Genomic DNA, 24,920 nt, shown 5'->3' on the forward strand with positions numbered 1-24,920 from the left:
GGATCGAATTTGGTGCCAGCTGAGCAAGGCAAAGACCGTAGTAGTCCACAATATTTCGGATGAACTTGAAATCAGAAATCGAAGATCCATCTGAAGATCTTCAACATAGAAGGCCACTTGGGCCAAATGAGGGGCATTCATCCGACCATTGGCACCAGGGGCAAAAAGCTGATACTGCTTCGGGATGCGATATTACTTTCAGAGCCGTTCGACGTTCGGTTCCGAAAGTGAAGAGGCCTCCACTTTCGAGCTCGATAGGGAGTCGTCAGTCAAATTCTCCGACCGACCATCCCGAGAAGAGAAACCCCTAGCCATTGAAAAGAAAGAGGCTAAAGGAGATGAAGGATGACTCGAAAAAGACAAAGGACTTAACCTGAAACTCAAAAGGGAAGATGAGGAAGGAAGAATCTTCAGACACTAGAACGATCCTCTAGTAGAGCTTCTGCAGCAAAAGAGACAAATGAAAAGTAAAAATTGGCTGAAAGCGACCATATATATAGGATCCCTCAACGGCCAGGATCGAGGCACTCAAACCAAGATCTCGCCAGATGTTAACACGTGGTGACATCTGGGCCAACCATTGATCGGATGGTTTGACGCACCTACTCCAGATCGAGCCACGTCACCGCTATCTGCGTGAACAGCTCCGACCCAATAACATTCGGACATGTAGCAAAGATCTACTAGTCAGAATCATATCATCTGATGTCGATTCATCTTCTCAAAACGACATCTGACACTGACATCCAATACCGAATTGTCTTGTCAGTATGACAGTCTAATGATGATTCTGTACTCACCAAAATAACAAAGCAGCCGACGCTCATATTCCGAAGAAGCTAGCAGCCAAATCGGGGTTCAATATCGCATGAAAAGACTTGCTTCGTCCAACGTGACAAACCACGTGGTGGAACACGTCAGATCACCTTGGACTTAGGAGTGGGGGGCAACTGTTAGGATAAGTCAATCGACTCCCGACTCAAATCAATCAACCTCTGATATCCGACTTAACAAAGATCGACCGATCGAACATACAACTCCGACTATGCATCGACTGACACCGACTCACGATCGGCGAACTGATTGACACTGAGCTACTACCGATCAATAGCAGAATAATCTTCGAATTGAGATCATCGATATATCAGAACTATTAGCCGATGGTCACTCGGATATTCTATTGACATACCAAGATAACCGACATATAGTCGGCCAATCTGCTCAACATGCTGTAACCATTATGAACGGTTATCAACTACGTGTCATGATAATTACTTAGAATTAACAACCCACTAACTCTATAATTATGGTTCGATAATTTAGCACCATAAAAAGCGGGATCATATGCTCGACGGTTACATCAGATTCATTTATAAAAGGAGGGTAAGAAAACAGTACTAGTAAGATACTTCTAGCGAGAGCTCTGCTATCCTTAATACTCAAATCTACTACTGTTCACCAATTCCCGCTCTGACTTAAGTATCGGAGGATCTCCGTCGGACACAACTCCGGTCTGTGAGGATGCTGTTTTGCAGGTGCTCATCACCGACGACAGGTGACAGAAAATTGACTGCAAAAGAGGATACTTTCAGTCATGATTTTCAGAACCGTCACGAATCGAGCGGTTCGGAATATGTCGAATCGGACTGGTGGAGAACTAGGATGGTTCCAGTAAGAAAAATGGCACACGCCAGTGCCGGAGAAGAAAAAGAAGGAAATAGAGGAAGAGAGAGAGAGAAGGAGAGGAAGAGGCCATCGGATGCCAGCGGTGGCCCTATATGGCTGCTGGAGGGCCACAAAAGTCTCTATGGCTCTATTTGTCCGATAGGGCTACCGCAACAAGTGAGAAAGAGAGAGAGAGAGGAGGAGGCCATTGAAGATGCGAGGATGGAATGGCGGAGGGGCCGTCGGAGATCTCCGGACAGCCATCGTGGCCATTGGGTGGTGAAGGCAGTGCGAGTAGAGTCACAGCCGCAGAGCAGGGGCATCGAATGTTTTTTAAAAAGAAAGATGAACAGTAAAGCCGATATTTGATTTACCGACTTTACTTTTTAAAAAAAAAATTTTAAAAAAAATAAAAACAGTGAAGTCGGTAATCAGTTTGCCAATTTCACCATTTTAATACTTTTTTAAAAAAATCTAGAAACATGAAGCCGACAAAATTCATTGCCCGCTTCATTGTTGTCAAGCTTTTTTAAAAAAGCCCCTGAAACAGAGGGCTTTTTTAAGCCCCTGTTTCACGACCGCGGAGCTGGAGGTGGCCTTTACGCCGTCCGACGACCATGGCAGCTAGCCGGAGGCCCTCCGACAACCTCTCTAATAGATCCCTCTCAGTCCGATTCTTCTCCCCTCTCTCTCTTCTCTCTTTTCTCCCGCAGATGATGCGGAACCGCAGTGACCACCACGGCCCTTCGAGGGCCCGCACAGCCCTCAGGTGGCCACCGATGACGTCTCCACCGCCTCAACCTCCTTCTCTCCCCTCCTCTCTCTCTTTCTCTTCCTCTCTTTTCCTGTCTTTCTCTCTTTTCCTTCTCCCCAGTTCGTCCCTTCCTCCCTTCGTGGATTTACACTGATCCAATCCAGTACGAAGCCACGCCGTCGGCCAATCAAAACGACCATCGATACTGATGTTCCAAACCTTGCTTTAGATATTAAGCATTAAACTTTAAGTAAAAATATAAATATTTTAAAATCAATAATGATCATTTAAATTGAAGATTCCCCTTATTGATTTAGACTTATAGCTTTAAAAATGTTTAGACAATAATAATCATATCTTTTAGAGAGTTCTTACTCATGCATCAAGAGGATATAACATAGGCCATATTAGCTATGTTATTATGCAAAACTAAATAGTTGAAAATGCTGACTCATGCCTGCCTCACGATGCAGCACAAACATAGGAAAGAAGAACGCACCGGGCTAGGAGTGGCTTTTATAAAGGATAATATAGGAAGGAACGTGGGAGCTCCTACAACTTCCCAAGTTTCTTCCACCAGCTCCCTGAATTAATATTATAGCCAATGATCCAAATCCAGGCGGAAAGGATCCAAGTCATGGCAGGACATCTTACGAGATACCGAGATAAGATACCATCACATATCAGACAAAACTATTTCATCATCATCCCAACATCTCAATCAGTATACCCTAAAATATTCTCTATCCCAAGTGTCAAGACGAGGCAGAATGATAATATATCCCATTCCAAAAGAAAAGCGGGACAATTCTATCCCATGATATTTAAAACCTTGATTATAGCTCAACAAGGAGCAGCGAACCAATGGTAAAGAAGTCAATGATTCGCACTTAATGGTTCTTACAAACACCATCACAAATGCAAGCCTTCTTAGGCAACCATCATGCGAATTTTGTTCACTAAATAAGCAACCTTCCAATACATGGAATGTGGAGGATAAACAAGAGGTATGAACCAACTAGAAATAAATCTGCAATTGTAGGTGAATACAACATACAATACCAAGCAAACACTACACTTGTTTGAGAAGCTCCGGTATTTGCATCATCCTGACAGTCAAACTTTGATATATTTATCAAATATCCTTGCAAAATTTCCTCTTCACTGTCCCCAGTTTCAGGCATTAACCATGTTGAACTGGAACCTAGACAATTGTTGTGGAATTGTGGAAATAACAGGCCCATATCTCTGCATCCATGTTTTAGAAGTATGTTAAAATGCACAATACCAGAGCTTTTAGCATTCTAAGATAAGTTCTGATGACTAAAAGACAAAAAAAGGTATATAACAAACTAATTTATAACTATGTGATAATGACTGCAGTAGCGTTCTAGCTTCCCAACCGACCAAACATCATGTAGCTTTAGATTTAAGATTTAAAAAAAAAAAAGAAAGAAAAAGAGAGAGAGAGAGAGAGAGAGAGAGAGAGAGAGAGAAAACAAAGGCTACTAACAGATAAGGCCCCCTTATAATGATGTATCAAAACTAAAGTTAAAAACCCAGAGTACAGAGACAAGTAAATGCACAACATGCAAGCTGGGCCTTCCACCAATCTCATTCAAGGTTGACTATTTTAGTATTCTCAAAGTAGTTGCAGAGACTGCATGTGAAAAGGATGCAACAAACTGCATTCGTTTTAGGAGGGAGTTGAAAAACCCCACTACCCATCATAGAGCAAGCCTTACTGAAAAAAATACCAGGAAAAACAAGCCTTATGAAAGAAGAATAGATTTCACTAAATGTAAGTTGTGCTAGAGGAAAGAAAATGAATGATACCTGAACATTGTCATAGAGCTCAAACAATGGAACAGCAAGCAATTTCAAGTTTTTGGGTACAGCAAAGTATTCCCTTTCGGACAAGTGAACAAGGAAGAGCTTCTTACACTCCTGACGATAGAAAATAAATTCCAATTTAGGAATAGTTAACCACAATTATTGAAAGCAAATGTAGGGTCTTTATGCTCCAAATTAAGTTTACCTTTGGCTTGGTGATGTGGGGAGGACAGTATGGGTACATTACTGTTTCAAAGTTTGGCCTCCACCAGACAGCAACACACTCTCCAACCTGCAAGTGGCAAAAAAATTGTTGCAAATTAAGATACCCATCAATAATGATCTTCAGTTTACGCACTGTATGCCATATCTCCACAGCATCTCAACCAAACTAGAAGGGTGTCTATTTTTTTTTACTGTGACAAAAACAGAAGGTTGGGAGGCAACCACCATAATGTTTCTTTGGAAGGGACAATACAAAGAGATGGAATGTGGCACTACTGCACCAATTTGAACACAGTAACTCCTCAAAGAGATGACCTTCGTAAGCGGAAAATACTTAAGGCCAATCTGCAGCTCCACACAGCTGAACAATACAGGCCCAGCACGTTATAATAACAGCAAGAGAAGAAAGGTAACCCTCTTAACATGAACAACCAAGAAAGAGCATTGCAAGTAATTCATGGAATTACAGAACAACTGACCCACAACCCTTTCACTATCAACACCGGAAAGAAGTCTACAGTAATATGAAGACACAAAAATCTGAATTTGCTTTCAAGAAGCATTAACCAACAGAAGCACTTGAGCATATCGTCCTCAAGACCAGGTTCATATCACAAATTGTAGAGGGGCTTGGATAGGATCAGGTCATGAATAAGATTGCAAAACAGGATTTTTTTTCCCCCGATTTCTTCTAAATATTAATAAAGGTCAAAAAATGTGACACACAGGAAGCATGATTTTGGGTTAAAAAAAGACATGCAATGATGAGGTTTAAACAATCAACGTAGTCATACATGATTGTTGATATAACTATAAGACATTTAAACTGTACAAAACTAGGGTATGTTTGGCGTATCTAATTCTCTTTATTTTCACAAAAAAGTTTTCGTCATCTAAACAAAATTCAACAGTTGAAAATTTGTTCTCCAAACCTTTTTTTATTATAATATTTTGAAATTGCTGAGCTACCACCACCTTAATCACTGCCCTGACCATGCACCACCGCCGACTTTATCACTCCTAACATCTCCAGCAGCATGACACCATTACAGTCAGACACCACCATCACCATCACTGCCATCATCACCAGAAGCACCATGTGCATCTTCACCACCATCATTGCCACCACAACAATTATTGCTGCCATCCCACCATCACCATTAGCAATGCAGCCACTGTCAAAAACCATTGTAGTTGCCATCACAGCTTCCATCACTACTACCACCAAGAGTGTTTTCCCTATTACTTGTTTTTAAGAAAATTAGAACTATTGTAACCACAAAAAAGTTTGTTATTTACCAAAAACTGGAGAGAGAAAAAAAAAAAGTACTCTTGTTATTCAAAAACTTAATTTGCAAAATTAAATCTAATAAAAAACAATATGCTTGAATGCAAGGGCTATACTCGTCAAGGCTTCAAATTATATCCTAAAAGGAGAAAAAAGAGAAGAGCATTGAATTGAAGTTTGAGAAACCAATTATTATCTAATGTTTCAGCTGTATTCCATCTATGAGGCTGCATCTAATGTACATACAGGCAGTTGGAATCATATATTGGTCATCTCTTCATTTCTTGATATGATGGATGCCTTTTGCCAAAATTAAATTCAAAATTTATGGGTTTGGACCAGTAGAAAGCATTTGAAGTGTTCATCTTCAGCTTGTGGAAATAAAGATCTTGAACCACTATTCCAAGGTACCCAGGACCGGAACCATTACCAGGTAAAGTACCGACCAGGAACTGGGTCAGTATGGTACCTTACTGTACAAAATTGACACATAGTCCATTGAAATGACTGTGACATGAGATTGGAACAGCATCAAGAAGAGCGACAAGGTTAAGGCCGAGAGCATATGGGTGCTTGATGATGACAACGTCAAAGCTGAGGAGGCAGTTGTTAATGAGAGGCATTGATGCATCGATGAGGAAGTGGTGGCACTTGATGCTAGAGGTGGTGATGTCAGAGCAAAGGTGGCAAATAGGGGGACTAGAGTTTCGAGGGGACAAGAGTCAAACAGTAGGATGGGGTCACCTGATGCCCCAATCCTTCCTTTCATGTGGAGGGGTTGGCTCGGCTGCACAAACTGAGTCAAAATCACTTGAAACCAGGCAAAATTGGTCGATTTGACCAAGTTTGGACCAGTCCTAACCAGTTCCTTCCCATTTCAAGTACCGGAGCAATGCAAGTTTGTAGCTGATTCAGTGTGATATGCCCTGAAACATCTAGTCCATGAGGGCTTGGCAAACCTTGCACTTTTCTGATCTAGTGTTCAAGGAATATCAATTGTCACTTGCAGGTGCAATTCTTGCTAAGGGCATTTAACCCTCAATACCCTGAGCAAGAGGAAAAAAAATATGCCTCATAGGAATATGAGTGTAGTAGTATTAGTCAGATTGACAAAGTAAAAAGATGTAAGCTGGCAAAGTAAGAGACCCAATAGACCAAAGGACCAGAGCCCCATGTTTACAAGGGTTATGGGATGGAGGGTCTTTGCTCCATGTACCTTCTATTGTCAATTGCTGGGCACCTAGAAAAGGTGGGGCATGTGTAGTAATCACTTGAACATTTATTATTGATCATTTCTATACATTTTCTTGTCATATCTAAGTAGTCATCCTACCAACTCTTCTCACAATCCTTCACTTCAAACCCGATACCTATTTATGTAGATGTTATAGCTGCTAATGCTGCATTCTGTCACAAGATGGCAAACTCAAAGTTAGCTCACATTATATTCCTTAAACCATTCAAGATTCCTTTACTCTTGGGTTAGCAAAAACTGGTATCTAGATAACATTGGAGGACTAATGGGATAAAGTGAAAAAGAAGTGGTTAATAGCAGGAAAGAGAAAGACATGGGAGGATTAATGGGATAAAGTGAAAAAGAAGTGGTTAATAGCAGGAGAGAGTGACGTTGGAGGATTAATGGCATAAAGTGAAAAAGAAGTGGTTAATAGCAGGAGGAAGAAAGATCCAACGAGTTAACTTTATTTTACCCATTGGGTGAAATAAAGTCTCCACAGATATCTCACTCACTTTTTTTTGGACATGGACCAAACAAGTCTATCCCCCTTTAAACAATGGTATTTGCTAGGATAATGAAATAACATGTTCTCATGTCCTTATCCTGCAACTAAATGCCGCCTCAAGATTTTGCATATCATAATATCCTTGATAACAACTAGGTTCGCATCTAAGAAACCATGGCTACATGTATCTTATGCTCCACCTAACTTCTCTTTCTTCCTTTTTTTAGCAAAGGTACTTAGAGAATAATTTTTTTCCTTTTCTGTGAGAAAACCATCCGTGTTCTATCCCTAAACTGCTTCCACTCTTAAGTTTTAACCAATATACATGACACAAATCAGCTCATAAAGAAGCAACAGTCCTATAACTTAGATGGTAATACCAAGAAGATGTAATGATGGTGCCCTAGATACAGAACCCATCCTCGTTTGAAATAAATATATACATAGCTAACTCTTGAGACAATCAGGAAAGGCAGCCAGAGCATATATTAAATGTTGTTTGCCTAGCCAAACTCGCCCAGCAGGTTTTAGTGGCATACAGTGATGTAGGAAAAGGGGAAACGACTTGAATTCCAGGTGCAAAGTGGAAACATCTAAGCATAGGGAGGAGAGTAACAGATGGAAAACACAGGTCACAATTGTAGGTGACACAATATGGTACAGCACAAACCTGTAACCATTAGCATGAAGGTGCAGGGAAACTAGCAGACTTACAGGATTATTATACAATCATACGCAAGCCTCACAGTTTTTTACTCCCTGGTATTCTATGATGTCAGCTGACTGATAGATGAGATAATTAGCCAGGGCAAGGAGTGATTAGCTGATACACTGATACGCTAGCAGTTGTCACCTTCAAACCTCATTCCTTTTTAGTTCCAATAAATCAAAGGTATCAAGGTACATTTTAATAAAAGCGCACCTGCCAATTTGGCTGATGGGATGGTGAGTTAGCAGCAAGCTTACTAGACAACTTTCGTTTCAAGCCCTCAATTTCTGCAAATATCAGTCATATGAAGCCAATGTCACGAATTCATTGAAAAAGTTGACATAGGTACAGCTTACATGTATCACTCAAGAAAGCTCAAGTGGTTCAAATTGCAGTATAAACACAACATCCCACCATTCTCTCCCGGCTTCAGACGTCCACCAGGGAGTTTACAAAATGTATTCCCAATTTGCAGTAACAATATATGAGGATGATTGTGCTCCTGCACCTGCAAATCAAGCCAATTTGTTAAACCTAAACACTAGGATTATATCTCATTACCAAAAAAAAAAAAAAAAGTAAGGGACATATCTGGCACAAGTATCAGGAGATATTCTAATGAGCATGGGGCTTGCTCAAGTTAATAACAACACACTCAAGGAAACCATTCTGGTAGTCATCTATAAAAAACAAAAATAAACAAAAAATAAACACACATTGGAACAGAAACTGCTATGAGGAATTAACCAAGTCAAATCAGCTCCTTCATTTTTGCCTTTTTTTTAACAATAATGAATTTATTAAAGAGCAGAAGATATGGCAAAAGGTAAGCAAGCAAGACAACAAAGGGTGGACCCTTGGTAAGCCATCTGCCAAAGCAATAAAGTTCCAAGCATAGGTAAGGAAACAGGAAAAATATTATACTAGATATATAAGATTTATGAATATCTATGGGATCATGACACCTGAAGCTATTTGTGTACCATACGTTCCTAAGATTAACCAAGCAATAGATTTGTGATCCCACAGATGCTGGCATGCTCAGTGGGTGGCATCTCACTTGTAAGTGTGAAAATAAGATGTCAAAAGAGAGGATGAGAGAAAACAATCTTTCATATTCTCTAAGAGAATATTTAAAAAAGATTTATTGATAACCACTTGGCAACCGCTTATTTCATAGTTTGCTCCCCTCCTTGCCAACCAATTACAAGAAAGCTTCTTTCAATCTCTTTGGATGAGCGGTTACTCCCATCTTTGAAGAACAATTTCGTAGTTTTTCTAAAAACTATCTGTAAAACCTGCTTGAGAATTTACCAATTACAAGAAAGCTTCTTTTAATCTCTTTGGATAAGTAGTTACTCCCATTTTTGAAGAACAATTTCATAGTTTTTCAAACCACTAAAAGCTGTAAGAACCTGCTTGAGAATTTAGGATCATAACACAGCAAGAGCCATTAGATTCCAAGTGTTGCTTATACAACTGTGAGATCATAAGTTGCTTCCATTAGATTGTAAATATGGTTTCTAAACCATCATATTGTAAGTGAACTTGTTATAGCCTTTAGATTACAAGATTCATGCTATTGATTCAACAAAATCAATTGGATCATAAGTAAAGCCTTCAGTAAATGTAGGATGATAAGTTTCATCCAATAAATAAACCAGATAAATAAATTGGTCCATTAATTAATCCACAGGGCTTGTAGAACCGCATTGTTCCATTGATTGATCCCGCAGGGCTTTTAGAGCTATTTGATCATAGGTTACCAATTAAATGAACCAAACAGCTTTATGTGGTCCATTGATTGATCTGCAAGGCTTTTAGAACCATTAGATCGTCAATGGCTTTAGTTAAATAAACCAAATGACTTGATCTGGTCCATTGATTAAGAGCTTTTAGAGTCATTGAGTCATGAATTTAGTTAAATAAACCAAACAACTTAATCTGATCCATTGATTGATCCGCATGGTTTTCATAAGTTATTTTAAATAGATGGATCACACAAATTTATCTAGTCCATCCATTGACCCATAAGGCTTTCAGACCCATCAAATCATAAGTTCCTTTTGTCAGTTAATGGTAATATGGCCTAATGTGCCTCCTTCATCCATCAATATAGGGATTTTTTTTAAGTCAACGGGTTATATGTTTCATCTATTAAAATAAATAAAGCTATTGAATTCACGCCATCTATTCGTTAGAAAGATCCTAATGACTCTGCCTCCTTCATCCATCAATATAGGGATTTTTTTTAAGTCAACGGGTTATATGTTTCATCTATTAAAATAAATAAAGCTATTGAATTCAAGCCATTTATTCATTAGAAAGATCCTAATGACCATTGGATGATTAGTTTCGTATATACGAAGATTAGATATAAATCCAAACCATCTATATCATCACAGCAGTTGGATTTCATGAATCTGGTTACCAAATCATCCCAAACAATAACATTTCCAAAATGTCACATGTTAGTGGTGCTAACAGCCTATTAGTTAATGTTGTTGATAAATACTGAACGTTTAACAGTAGATTAGGTTTAAAATCATTTTAAAATCAAAGCACAATGAATCAAAGATAGTCAAATTAAATTTCAAACTGCCTCTGGCCCTCTATCATTATTCACAAACCATCTCGAATTGAATGATTTGGGGCATGCCAAACTGTACCGGCAACCTATCGGTATGGTTTAGACGGTCGATTCGGAACACTGGCGAAAAGTAATCGAGGGAGAAGGAAAGAGAGGAAGAGAGAGAGGGGGAAGGGAAGGAGAGGAAAAAGCTGGTGGTGGCCCACCGAGGTTACCGGAGGACCGCCGAGGCCTCCAGAACTTTGCCCTCCTCCAAGAGAGAATAAAGAGAGATAAAGAGAGGGGAAGGAGGAAAATGGATAGAGGGGAAGGCAGTGGGGAGGCCACTGAGGCCCCCAAACGATCGAAATCGACTCCATGGTATCTATGAGGTCGAAACAAGAGCAACCCGCCCCTATTTCATGGCAATTTTTTTTTCTTTTGTGTGATGTACAATGAAGTCAGCAATCCTCTTGGCAACCCTCTAATGGCCTCCCCACCGCCTTCCCCTCTGTCCATTTCACTCCCTCCCCCCCTCTCTCTATTTTCCTCTCTCGGAGGACAGAGCCCCGAAGGCCTCAATGACCCTCTGAGAGCCTCCACGACCCACTAGTGGCCATTGCCGGTGTCTCTACCAGCCTTCCTTTCCTTCCCTCCCTCCCCCCCCCCAATCTTTTCCTCTCCGGTTCTCCCTTCCCTCGCTTTCATTTTTGTATCAGTTCGGACCCCATATGATCCGATACGGGGGCATACCGACCTATACCGCCGTCTGGCCGGCATGGGGTTTGGTTCCGAATCAGCAAACCTTGGCCTCTATATTTAGATCTTAAGATATTGATCCCAAGAAACTGCAGAGCATGTACCAGAAGATTTCTTAAGTCAAGTATCATGCATATCTCTGGGATTGGTCAAGTTGCTGGTGGGTGCAAACCTTGTCAGAAATGGATGAAATCTAAGCCTACCCAACTCATGTAACACCAAAGCCTTGATAACTGCTCCAATTTTTTTTTCTTAATAGCATGAAAGAAAATTGTAGAATCACAAGATTTTAACTTTGTAGGTAAATGATTTGAGTAATTACTGAGAATGGAACCAAAAAGATTGACATGATTTTGAATTCCTGATACTGTTGAGAGAGAAACTCAACCCAGGTTTCTAGTTGGTCAATGGCTATGACATGAATCCTTCAGTGCGACAGTGCACAAAATTAGCTTATGACTTGTCAAAAGAAAAACTTATCAAGACAAACAGACATTGTGCAATGGTTGAAGCACATAGAAAGTAGCTTAAGTGCGTTTCTTATTGGAAAGCAGAAACTCCAGAAAAGATTAAAAGCTTCTCCTGGCTATAATCAAAAACAAAATCCATGCTAAGGAAAATAAGAAATTATGGCCAGAAAAGGATGAGTTATCCCAAGTGGTTTTTTCTGTGACTATCCTGAGAAAACTTGTGGGACATCATCTTCTGGACTGTAGGATTGTTACAAGATTGCTGAAACTCAAACTTGGGGTCCAAGGTCATGCTCCATCCCTCCTCTAATTATGGACTGAGTGGAGAAGAAGAGTTCCAACTGCCTAACCCTATTGCACTTGGTTGGGATCAACTGGTTCTGGCTACTTGTTGGTGCGTGCAGAGGGAGAAATAGCAGCATTTGCTTGAGCAGAAAGCATCAAAGAATCACCTTCCCAAATTTTTGAAGAGTATTATCAGCTTAGCCAATGAATGGAAGAACTGCTGTAACTCTAAGAACCTACTAAGCTTTGAGAGGGTTATTCAGCTATTAGAGGTGTAACGTGGTGATACTTTTCTACCTCCCCATGGGGTTTGTTGTATTCTTTTTATTCTTTAATAAATAGTGGACTTTGGCCCTCCTTTTTCCTTCCCAAAAAGCAGAAAAAAAAAAAAAAGACAACAAGTTGCTTATGCTCAACCATGTACAAACAAACCAAAGAACAATTAACCAATCCACACTTGTGAATAGAAACTTATGCATGATTCATTTCTTGCTATGGATGGTTACTTTGGCACTAAAAGAATCTGCGACAAAATTCTGCCATAATGTTTTTAAGCATAAATAAAATTTAAAGTACAGTAACAAAAGAGACCAGTTTACGTTTTGCATGCCTTGTATTTAGTCTTATACAATGTTTAAAAATAGATGCAACATGGGCCATTCATGCAGTTGCTTAAGCAAAGCGCATCTCTAGACAGGTGAGCTACACCATAATGAAATTCTTACCTTTCCGATTCAAAAATCCAGCATGTTTCTTAAGCAGCTCTCTTGACTTGCATGCAAGCCTCTCCTTCAAACTTAACTAGTAACTACCATTTCGAATTAACTATCAATAGTCATTAGATTTATAAACATAATAAGTTGACAACATTGATGGAATTGTTTCTCTTGCAACACTAAACATATTACACAAAAATCTCTCAATATCTAAGCATGTTATTCATCTCATAGACATGTTATATACCTCAATGCAAAACAAACTTCAAAGCACTTAATTGTTTCTCATTTCTCAAGCTCTGTAGCACCGGAACCGGCACCCATGCTGGTAGGCCAGCAGTATGGTACGGTATGATATTGTGCCATGGCGTTCTAGCATGTACCGATGAACGAAAACCAGAGAAGGAGAAGGAAAGAGGGAAAAAGAGAGAGAGGAGGGCATGGGAGAGGAAGGGAGGGAGCGAGAGAGAGAGGGAGAGAAAGAGAGGGCTTTAGAGACCCCTCTCCTCTGACACTGTGTAACAAGGACTCCACCCATGCTATGTTTAGAGAGAGGGAGAGGGAGGGAAGGGGGGAGAGAGGTGGACGAAGTCCTCCAACTCCACTATTTTGAATGAAACAGGCGCCAAGAGCCTTTTTTCATTTTTCGAAGACTTAAGTGAAGTCGGCAAGCCATGTTGGCTTCACTTAAGTCTTCAAAAATTAAAAAGGGGTCTCCGACCCTTGCTTCATTCGAAATAGGGGAGTTGGAAGCCTCTCTCTCTCTCTCGCCACCCCCCCCCCTCCTCCTTTTTTTTCTCCCTCTCCCCCTCCCTCGTTGGTTTCTCGAACTAAGGGGTGGAACCATGCTGGTCTGCCCCAATATGGCTCAATATGGCCCAAACTGGATACCACCTTGACTCCACTAGACAAAGGCAACAATTTTTGTAATCATATAATATATATCAATATATTTATCTTTCTTTGTATCTACATATCATATCTTCTAGGCAAGCAGCTTACATCTTTAATATTTCAACTAATAATTAACATGGTTGACAAAAAAGACAACACCAAATGAGCTTCGAGAACTAGGATATTATAATAGTCAAAAAGGAAATTGCATTAACCAAGAATTTGACTAGATATAGGATATTTACCAGCAAAATTGCTTCCACACTTGTACGCATACCTTCTTTCATGTAACTGCCATCCAAAACAAAGAGGAATCAAATGTCAACCACATAGAAGCAACATTCTTAATCCTTCCCATATCCAAATTGTCTTGTCAACAATATGAGGTTTCAGCCAACATCAACTTCTACAACATTTGGGTAAATAAAAAAGAAACCTATCTCAGTAAAGGAGTGTCTGGACCAGAAAAATCATATTTAATGTACTATGGCCATATATTGGGTACTTAAATTATTCAATAAGCACAGAATTTTATTTTATCAAAAAAATCTACTTTGATTAGAAGTTCACGAGTTCTATAAAAATTCTATGCCTTAGTCATCTTCAATTACTAGCTGCAAGCAAACAACTAGCTTCCAAAGAGTCTCAACTTCTCAATATCCTATACTCTTTGAGCTCAATTCTGCATCCCAAATTATTAGTTTCAACAAATACCAAAAGAAAAATCACCAATTTTGTTGTCTAAATAAGCAACAAGTTATTTTTTGTCAATAAATGAAAACGACATGATGGGGCCATGAGCTCTATTATTTAGCCATGGCATCTCTCCAGCTTCGTCAACCGCCACACTTAAGAATATGCAATATGTTTTACATAACAATCCTACAAGAACAAGCATTTAAAAGATGTCATTGTTAACCTACAAGCTTAGGCAATTAACAGAATTTGAAAAATTTAACCTACTACATGACACAACTAACAGCATCTTATGTATGCATATGCTGTTCTAAACAACAGATCGACACATACTGATATGGTTGTAACACAGAAACACAAAAGCATAGAAAAAAATCAGAGAGTTAACAGGAAACAAAATTGGGCGAGTCTGAATATGCTCAAGAAAGACTAATAAAAACAATGTTCTATATGCCAATGGAAAAGCATGGCATCCCACAATCACAAGTGTCGAGATAGGATGCATCAGGAAATGGACTAGAATAGGATGAGACATCAACCTCCACAGTGTTGGTACATGAGGCATCCCATTCCATGGAAAACTGGGAAGGCCCCCATCCCAAACTATTTAAAACGTTGTGTAAAAAAGGAAAAAAAGAAAGAAAGAAAAAAAAAGTTAATACTAGCGTCATAAGACTATAATGAAAAACAATAATGCATATCAGCATAAGCTAAAGCGAAGCAACGGAGGAAGGTGTAAACACACTTGATATCATCAAATATAAGCAGCTACTACATGGTTCCAATTCCCATATGAAAGCCCTTATTCCAATGTAACTTCCCCCTTCATCACATTAATTTTGGATTTTTGGAAATCGGGAAGCAAGGGATGCCAACAAACATGCATCTACTTCATTTAAATATGAAATTCCTAATTTTACTTTTTTTTTGGGTAACAATTAAAAAAAAAAAAAAAAAAACTTTAGAGGAAGAGGGAACAACATTCAATCAAAAGTCAGATACTATAAAGGCTTAAGTGCCTGCTAAGCTACACAGCAAAACTCATTATAATTATAAGGCAATTCTAGGCCTCTTTAGTTAAAGATCTCAACAACGCAACCATATATTCTAACTTGAATGAGTGCAAGATTAACAAGGCCAGCTAGTGAAAAACTTAAAGAGATTTTTTTTCTTTTTTCTCCACAGATTACAGGTTTTAAGGATCACAGGTGCCAAGCATAGCAAATAATAAGTTTAGCATTGCATAGCTCAATATCAAACAGTAGATAACAGTAACACATTTAGATAACAGCAATAGAAGTATAAGCTATTGTATCACAACATGGGAGGAGAATGAGAGCAATTTTAAGTACTGGACTAAGGAAAGGATTCTACAAAGTCAAAGAAAATATGAGACCATGAAGCCCTATGATGCTAGGAGAATAGCATTAAGAGGCATCATCCTCTTAAAATTAGAGGAAAGGGCAATGATTTTGCTCCAGGTCCTTTGCTCAAGTAAGAGCAATAAAATTTATTATATTAACTGACTACTATATAGAGCTAGAGGGCCCTCATAGGTATTCTTCTAAACTTATAATATGTTTTTCAAAGAAAAGATTAAACTACCATTACTTTCCCCATCCATCACTTTGAAATCAGTTCCCCTCTCTCGTTGGTAGTTGTCTCGTTCATCCAAACGTCGTGGGGCTTCCTCCTGCCAAGGCTCCACCTCTTCCATCACTTCCTTTTTGACCAGCTCCTCAAGCCTTTCCGCTCAATGGCCCACCATCATCATCAACAACTATTATGGCTCCCCACCAAAGACTTCTACCACTCAACCCAGTATATATTAGATTTCATTGTCGTCGCCCTACCTTAATTCCAGCCCATCGTCCCCCATCATTCACCTCTACAAGGCCCAACAGTTGACTCATCCCATTTCCTGCCCTGCCTCCCACACCGGCAACTCCTTCCAAGGTATCCCCTCCAACGGACCTCTTGCACCATCAAATGCCCTCGCTCAACCACCATGTCCCCATATAGCAACTGCTACTCTGCCACCAAGCACCATTTCTTCGATTCCTCCTTCTAATGCTGCCACTACCATGTTATCCACTCCTTATACTTCTCCCACCTCCTCGGCAAGGATGCATGGCTTCGATTCAAGGCTATCGAATGCTACCTCTATGCCAATTATACCACCGAGAGTGATAAGCATACCACCTTTTTCCTCCATCCTGTTTGCACAACCCTTTGGAGGGTGACCACAACCAATCATAACATTTGGTGGTTGCCTATTCCTTTATCTTGTGGCTTTCTTTTCCTATATCAAATCAAGTAAACCAATATAGTCTTTTGATGTAGGTGGAGATAGAAGGATATAACAAAAAAATTGGTAAGGTGCAGAGAGCGAAAGAGAGAGAGAAAGAAGTGATGGATGGAAAGGAAGAGTAATTTAAGGATTGGAAAAACAAAAATCAACCTTTTTCTTTGGAGGGCTACAATAGTCCATTTACATAAGACAAAATATGGTGGCTCGAGAAAAGTGAAATAGATCTCTAGCAATACGAACCCCTTTTGGATTACATGGAAATTCTAGTCTAGCAAAAAACAAAGTCAAAGAGTCAAATTCCAGGGCCTGGTTGGCAAAGACAAATTTATAACTCTACAAATGATATGGAAGAAAGGCAATCAAATGCTGGAGATTCAGACTATCAGAAAAAATTGTCTATTTTTCTGATACACCACAACCGTGCCTTACTGGTTGCCGAGTTTTGTAATAAATTATGTGATTCATAAAATTCTTTTAATTCATAAAAACTGAAAAACAAGCTCTATTGCAAACAAGGCCCACAAGATTTTTTATTGTAGGCTTTCAGAAAACTTAAAAGCCTACCTAAGAACCATCTACAAATATCATGGCTAAGGAATTACATATTCACGTAGACAAATCAATACAACAAGAAAATTCATAATCCAATCACAGTTCAAGAGACACCCATTTTTTTTTTCAAATTACAGCTATAATGGAATGAACAAACAGCTAATTTTTCACATGCACATCAAGCCACGTATAATTGGCTAAAACGGATTCCCACCATGTGACAACACTAATCCATAGGTTCAAATCCATACATAAGAACGAAAAACACACTACGTACATTCTGTAGAATTTTTTTTTTTCAATATATTGCACACCTGATAATTCCTTATCGCAGGCTAACGCGTTTATTAACATTTTTAAGAAGTCAAAAAACAAACGATTTTGATTCTAGATTCTCTGTCTCCAAGCCCAAACGTTTCGATCTTTATTGAAAATCCACAAAAAAAAATAGCAACTGAATTCATTCACGTCCCCATTTTCTCCAAATTAGAAAGAAATAATAGAAAAAAAGGGGAAAACCAAATCAAGTTAGGTTTTTCGGAGTCCTTTCGATCTAGGGTTTTAGGGAATGGAAAGGGGCCCACTTGACTTTCATACGAGCGAGGCGATCGGCGACGGAGGTGTCCTTCTCCATCTTCGGCTCCTTCGTCCCGAACGTATAGCTCGACAGCGGGTATGTGTTCACCACCGGCAACACTCCCATCTTTCGCCCGCTCTTCGCCCCTCCCTCCCTCCTTCCCTCTCTCTCTCTCTCTCTCTGTCTCTCTCAGCGGACGGCGGAACGCCGGAAAGAAGTCCAAAGGAAGCGCTTTGAGCTGTTGTTCACGGAAATGGGCATCGTGGAGTCATGTGTAAAATTACTATTTGACTCCGACACATTTAATACAATGACGGTTGAGTCCCTGACTGCACACACTTAAAGCGGAGAAAACCGGAACTTGGGAAAGGCAACAGTGCTATTATTACTAGCCTATAATTAGATTCTCAATTAAAGTAGAAAGGTTGCTCTCAATCTGAGCCGCCGGTCTGTCCTTCTTGTCAAACTTGCAATCCTTGGCCATATGGTTAATCCTACCACAAGAAAAATAATAGATTGGTACATGTCCATAGGTGAATTGCTGCTAGAACTTCCTCTTTACTTCAACGTCAATACGAACCACTAGAGGTTCATCAAGGTTCACCAAAACACAAGCGGTTGCATAGTCCCGTTTCAACAAAGGTTATTAAGCTACAATGGTTTGTTTCCTTATTGGGCAACCACCCAAAGGATGACATCTCTTTTCCAGTATTCCAACAAGAGGTGAAATGGTACATCCAAATAGTAGCTAAGTTGATGGAAGGACGGGGGTTGTATCTTCTTCTTCTTTCCTATGAATCTCCCGGTGGATCGTGGAATGGCCACTTTGAGTTCTATACATGTAAATAGATGAAGAAGTTTGGAATGCTTTGAGATCTATATAGAATGTGATTCAATAATTAATATCGTGAAAAAAGATCAATCATTCCTTGATACAACCTGAACTCTGATTGAAGATGACACCTTAAATCAGAGTTTTTATCACGGTGAACTAAAGCCCTGACCTCTTGCAATGCAAGGATCAGATGCACCAACTTCCATCACATTAATCTCTGTTCTAAAGCGGAAGAGATGGGGGTTCCCACATAGGATTCATCAACGTCTTCACCAAATAATCATCTTTTGATATCCTCCTAAACAAGGCAAGCCACAAATCCTTTCTCTGGTGTTGAAGCTTCTCATGGTCCAACTTGATAATATAATTAAACGCAGAGCAGAACTCATCTCCACGTCTTTTAACTTCCCAAGTAACCCGTCTTGAGTTCTCTCTAGCAACGCTAGCCCAAGATCTTTTGTTCCTGAGGAGGGTAACCTATATCACACTCGCCATCTACTAATGCTATCAGAATGGTGGACAGGGAGGACTAAGTTCAGCTAGCGTTCCCAGATTAGAAACCATCGCCACCTCGCTGTTGTACAGGAACCAAGCCAAGCAATCAAATATTCGAATAGAGAAGCTAGAATAAAAACAACCCAAAGAGAGACTGTGACTAGAAACTAAAGTAATCAAACACTAAACAAGATAGAATTCCTTTCAGCAGGCATGAAGAGTCCACAGTGATTGAACACCAGAGGAACAGCCAACACCCATAGAGCTCAGTTTGAGAAGATCTGGGATTAGTCCAAGCTTGAATGCACCTTTCGAATCGTTGCTCAGACCTTGCCAACATCAGCAAGCTCTTTTTGATTTCATAGGAGGGACCAGTCATTGAAAAGATAAATTCCTTTTGAGTGTAATGAAAGCAATAGTGCTTTTATGAAGATTTTTGCATTCCTTTCCTTCCAGCAACACCATAATATGGCAGCAATGAGCATAAGAATTGCAGCGTGCATATCCTTGTAAAAATGACATGACATGGCGTTTCTTCCAAGTTGTTGGAAAGATTTTCTCCCGTTTGACACCTGAGTAAAGAAATCTTTAAGGAAGCACTAGAAGTTTTACCAGAATTGCTGAGCTTCAAATAACTTTCACACCTAGTTGTAAACCATCATTACATCTCACTTTCACTTAGTCCACTATTATATTCGTAGTAATTCAGATGTGCAAATTAATGCAAGCTCCAAACGAGAAATATCTGACGGCTGTCGAGCATATCCTTCAATTGCTCGAGGATACAATTACATGGGAGTTTGTTTTGCTTGAAACCAGGCTCACTTGATCTTTCTGAAATGATGATGCTGATTGGGTTGGGTTAAGTGATCCACCAAAGGATTCTGCATTTTTCTTCGCCCAAGTACCATCTTATGGCCATCCTATTTTTAAGGCACTCATGGGGGCTGGAAAATTTCAACGTGCAGGACTCCAAGACTCTTGGATTATAACTAGAGTGGATTAATAATTAAATATTGACCACTATTAGAGTCTTAATTATTAATTTATGTTGTTATAATGACAAGTCATATATATGATGAGAATAAGGCTCGTCATTACAAATTCATGCTGTTTATGGAGTTAAAATGTTTTTAAAATTTCAAATCTTTGTACCAGCTAATAAAAGTACCAGCCGTTAAACCTTGCTATATGATGAGATTTATTTAGATAAATATAAAGTCAAGGGTCTATTTGGCGTCACTTTCTTATTTTTATTTTTAAAGATGAAAAAATATTTCTAAGACAGAAAACACATTTGGCATAATTTTATTTTTTTAAAAATAATTTTACTACTTCTCGAAAAAATGAAATTGAGATATTCTTTCTTTCAATATTTTCAAAAATAAAAAATTATATTATACCATCATCTAAGCATCATCGTCATCACCTTCACCACTACCATCATAACTGCCTCACCATCTTTGCTGCCATCAATCCCATGATTATTATTGTCACCACATCAAATACCAACTTTCCAGCTACCAACTTTTCAGCTACTAACACCGTCATTATTGCCTCCACCAATTCCACTACTGCCGCAACTATCCTAAAGCTGCTTCCATCAAGACCATAATTACCATAACAACTATTGTTACTGTCTCTGCTAAGACACTATTGTCCCCCATATTACTACCACTATTCACCACCAATAACATCATGGACATCGCTGCATCAATTAACACCATCACCGTCTCACCACTATTACTGCCGCATACCACTGATATCACTATCAATGTGCCACTTTCACATCTACCACCATCACTGTCACATTTATATTTTAAAAATAATTAAGTATGCCAAGCATATTTATATTTTTAAAATTAAAAAAGGGAAGTGATGCTAATTTTAATAGCAAAGTGATCCCAAAGTTAGCACTCATCTACAAGCCTGGGTACATCTGCGAGGAATGATGACTAAAAATTAGTAAACAGGGAAACTCACTGATGCCGTATGACAAGGAATATTACAAAGAAAATTACTAGGCATAATCCACCTTTTCCCTCCATCCCCGTGTCGTTGTTGCGATTGTCAACCAGGTGCAAGCGAACCGCAAAAATAGCATAAAGAATAAGCAATTAAGCAAGGGATGGATGCTCATCGCCCTTCTGCTTGTTTATGGATGACCGCTCGTGATTGCACGCAGGAACTTGAAGAGTCTGCATTTTGACGCTGCCTGGATGAACCCATACTCATCATGCATGAAATCGTAACTCCGTCTGCCTCACCGAAAAAATGATAAAAACAAAAATAAATAATAAAAAGCACACAGTGGATCACTCATTTTTAAACACGTCAAAATTCGTAAACTGGCTATGTGTCAGTACTTGGGCTGTCGGGCATGTTTCAATGCATTTACAAGAACTAAAAGGCTAGATGTCTTCATATTTCAAAAAGCAGGTGGTCCCCAACTTGAGGGCATGGATGTCCATAAGGCAGATCTTACGTGTAATCATAGTTAGATTTCTTATAAATTGCCATCGCATCCTCCAAGCTTTACTTTGGCAAGTGTGAACATGCTTCCACCTAAGGCCAGATTTTTCATTTTATGCAAGTGGTTAACAATGCTAGTGAGACAACCTGGCTAGATCACAAATTGGTAATAGAAGATGAACCAGCCCCAGTCATACAGATTAAGCTGCATATCCAAATGGTCAGTCATCACAGATATTCTCTTGTCAAACATCTATTGGAAGACAAACTCCTACATTACAAAGAAGACAAACTTTTTCTATCAAAAAAAAAAAAAAAGAGGACAAACTTTGAATTCGCTTTACCGGCAAATGAAACAGAGATCAGTCCGGTAGACTAGATGAATGGTGCCCACTGTACTAGCAATCCGAGGGTAGGGGAACTGGTGGTGCTTCCCAATGGCAAACCATGCAAAGAGAGAGTATCTCAAGATGTACAGACTGAATTTGTACAAGAGAGAGCATAATGGAGTACTCCAGATGGTAAAAAGGTTCGTCAAAATTCTTTTGCAACGCTACAAACTTTGGCCAAACAAGGAATATTTAAGTGCTATTTATTTCAAAGGAATAACTTCATCTGCTTGTTTACAAACCTTCATTCACGACTAGGTAACTTTTGACATCATCTCTAATCTCTTTTAAGATATTCGAACAATCTCTCGTCAACCCATAACCCTGTTGGCTCCAGGCACTCCAGTGTCTCCATGATTGAAGCTTTGGAGCTGTTCGGCTTGAGAGATTTTCCACAGGCCAAGGCCATGCAACCAAGCCTATCACTATAATATGAGAATTGCAAACCACAAGTTACAGGCGCGTGAAGCTTCCATGGCAACCCAATTGTAACCGGTAAAAAGAATAATAAGCTTCATCCAAGGGCTTTCCAACATTTACATGAAAAATCAATTAGGTTGCAACCAGAAAGCACGCTGAAGGATGATTATATTAGGGATGATACATTCAAGCAAAGCAGGCTCTCCATCGGTAGCTGGACATCCCTAGCTTCACAAGCAACCACACAAACAGCATTAAGAGAAATATCAAGAATATCAGATGTGAAAACAAGTTAGGATGCAACATGTTGACTTCCTGTAAAAACCATGTGATTCAAGGAGTGAAATATCAAGTCCTGGTGGTGTGCCAACCTTGCATTGATATGTCACATGCCATGCCGAGCCAGGCCATTCGTTGGTGCACACACTGGCACCACAGCATGCCCAAGTATCGGCAGTCAACTAATACGTGTTAGTGTCATGTGCCATTAAGGCATTGGCATATGCATCGTGCAGTGCCATGCTGAATGGCACTCAAGTCCATCTATGATTCAGATATCTGGGGCATGTCTGCACATCTCATCACCATGTTCATGAAATATCTTTTGTGCAGACGAGAATTGCTAAGCACAGAATTGGATGGAAGAGACGTGAGAAGTGATTGGTGGAGGCAATTTTTCCTCAAACTCAGGTTTCTGGGTACGAAATTATGCCTAATATGATGATTTAAGATAATCCTGAAAAATCATTTAAGACTCCAGGATTTTTGGCCTCCCATATTCTCTCCATGCTTTCCCACTTGTAGTGGAAAGATCCCATGGATAAACATTGTTAGACATCCAATTTGGCTCTAAAATTGTTAGCAGATTTGAAACACACCAACCTTTCAGAAACCGATGTTCATAATCATCTGGGCTGCACCACTCTGTAATTGAGCACCAAATCTTCAGACTTCTTCCATATGTAAGTTCTGACAGTGGCCAAACTCATTTCAGGTGATAAGACCTACATCACAAGGAACTGCATTAGAAGTAGATGAAAAGGGCAAAAAAAAAAAAAATCTATAAACAACAGATAGAGAATGAAGACAATTTTCAGCTCACTATTTTCAAAACTTCACCCTTTTTTAAAGGGAATTCAAACATGCACCTTTACAAGCCCAATACATAGTTCTGAGAGAGGAAGGGTTACCAACCCGCACTTAATAAACCAAGTTCAGATTTTCGGGATACACCACCAAGAATCAAAGCCAGAACCTCTTGTTGCTAAGAAGATAGGTGTGACCAATGGGGCAACCCCAGTTTACAAACCCAATAGAGACTATATAGTTCAAAATGTAACCATTTTTCATATACTATATTTACTCTGCAGCATGTTCCTATTCTAGTTTTTTTGGGAATGAATTGTCAACGAACTTCAAACTAAATGCCAAAGTTAAAAGAACAAACTATGTTGATGTGCTCTCCAAATGCCTTAATGGGTAATCATATATATTCCATGATATGGTAATACTTTTGACAACTCATGCTAACTCTATATTAACAACATAATCATATTATAAGTAGAAGCCAAGGATGAGAAATGAAAATGAATGATAAGCCAAAAAATCAACACAGAATAGACTAAACCAAAATTGCTACAAACGTTGATAGCAGAAGCACTTTATCATAAGCACATAAGCAATTTTAGTTTGGCACTTTATCTAAATCTAGTTTGGTACTTGAGTTCATGTCCATATTTGACCAATTCTGATACATAAGCACATTCAGCCAGAGTTTATCCATCCAGTTTCCAATGCTAGCAACCAAGAAAATAATAAGTATCACGCTTGTGGCAAACAATCTCACTATTCAATTCTAGAATAGAGAAGCCCCAAGATGCCAATTTGTCTCACGTTTGCTGTTAATAAACTCATGGCTTTCAGTCCTAGAACAGAAAACAAAACCTTACAATTCCATTCTGGACAGTTTCTCCGAACTTGCCTGATTATTGCACAAGATTTCTATAGATGGCTTTAGCTTTTGCCATGGCTTTATCCCTGACCGCAAGTAACCATCTGCAATGGATGAAAGCTGTGATTGCCCGGTACTCAATCCTAAACCAAATGATCCATCAGAGCTACCAGCATCAGTTGGTTTATCAAGAACCATTTTTTCGATCACATAGTTTATCACCTACAGTGTAAAGAAAAGGCACCTGTCAACAACAAAACTAAGAGATGCACAGGAAGTTAACATACAAAAATTAACCTATTGGAAAAATCGG

The 24,920-nt window shown here is 39.3% G+C and overlaps 2 protein-coding genes across 4 annotated transcripts in view; both read right to left on the reverse strand.

Moving 5' to 3' along the window:
- Positions 1-3,287: 3,287 nt before the first annotated feature.
- On the reverse strand, positions 3,288-18,271 carry LOC105032369 (pre-mRNA cleavage factor Im 25 kDa subunit 2). Its single transcript, XM_010906810.4, has 7 exons — positions 18,053-18,271; positions 14,155-14,200; positions 8,631-8,724; positions 8,430-8,503; positions 4,458-4,544; positions 4,256-4,366; positions 3,288-3,667 (listed from the first exon to the last, which is right to left on the reverse strand). Exons 1-7 carry the CDS (start codon positions 18,169-18,171, stop codon positions 3,596-3,598), a joined length of 603 nt encoding a protein of 200 aa, XP_010905112.1. The 5' UTR covers positions 18,172-18,271; the 3' UTR covers positions 3,288-3,595.
- A 4,093-nt stretch (positions 18,272-22,364) lies between these two features.
- Positions 22,365-24,920, reverse strand: part of LOC105032370 (uncharacterized) — a 44,333-nt gene continuing 41,777 nt past the window's right edge. For 2 of the 3 annotated variants that reach the window (XM_029261006.2, XM_029261008.2), the window contains 3 exons: positions 24,638-24,829; positions 23,539-23,660; positions 22,365-22,884 (listed from right to left, as the gene is read on the reverse strand). In XM_029261006.2, the coding sequence (XP_029116839.1) occupies positions 23,562-23,660; positions 24,638-24,829 (291 nt within the window). In that variant the 3' untranslated portion in view covers positions 22,365-22,884; positions 23,539-23,561. The remainder of the gene's footprint in view (positions 22,885-23,538; positions 23,661-24,637; positions 24,830-24,920) is intronic. The other variant, XM_029261007.2, reaches the window with a different exon arrangement.

Source organism: Elaeis guineensis, chromosome 4 (genome assembly GCF_000442705.2).
Source record: "Elaeis guineensis isolate ETL-2024a chromosome 4, EG11, whole genome shotgun sequence".
Taxonomy (NCBI): domain Eukaryota; kingdom Viridiplantae; phylum Streptophyta; class Magnoliopsida; order Arecales; family Arecaceae; genus Elaeis; species Elaeis guineensis.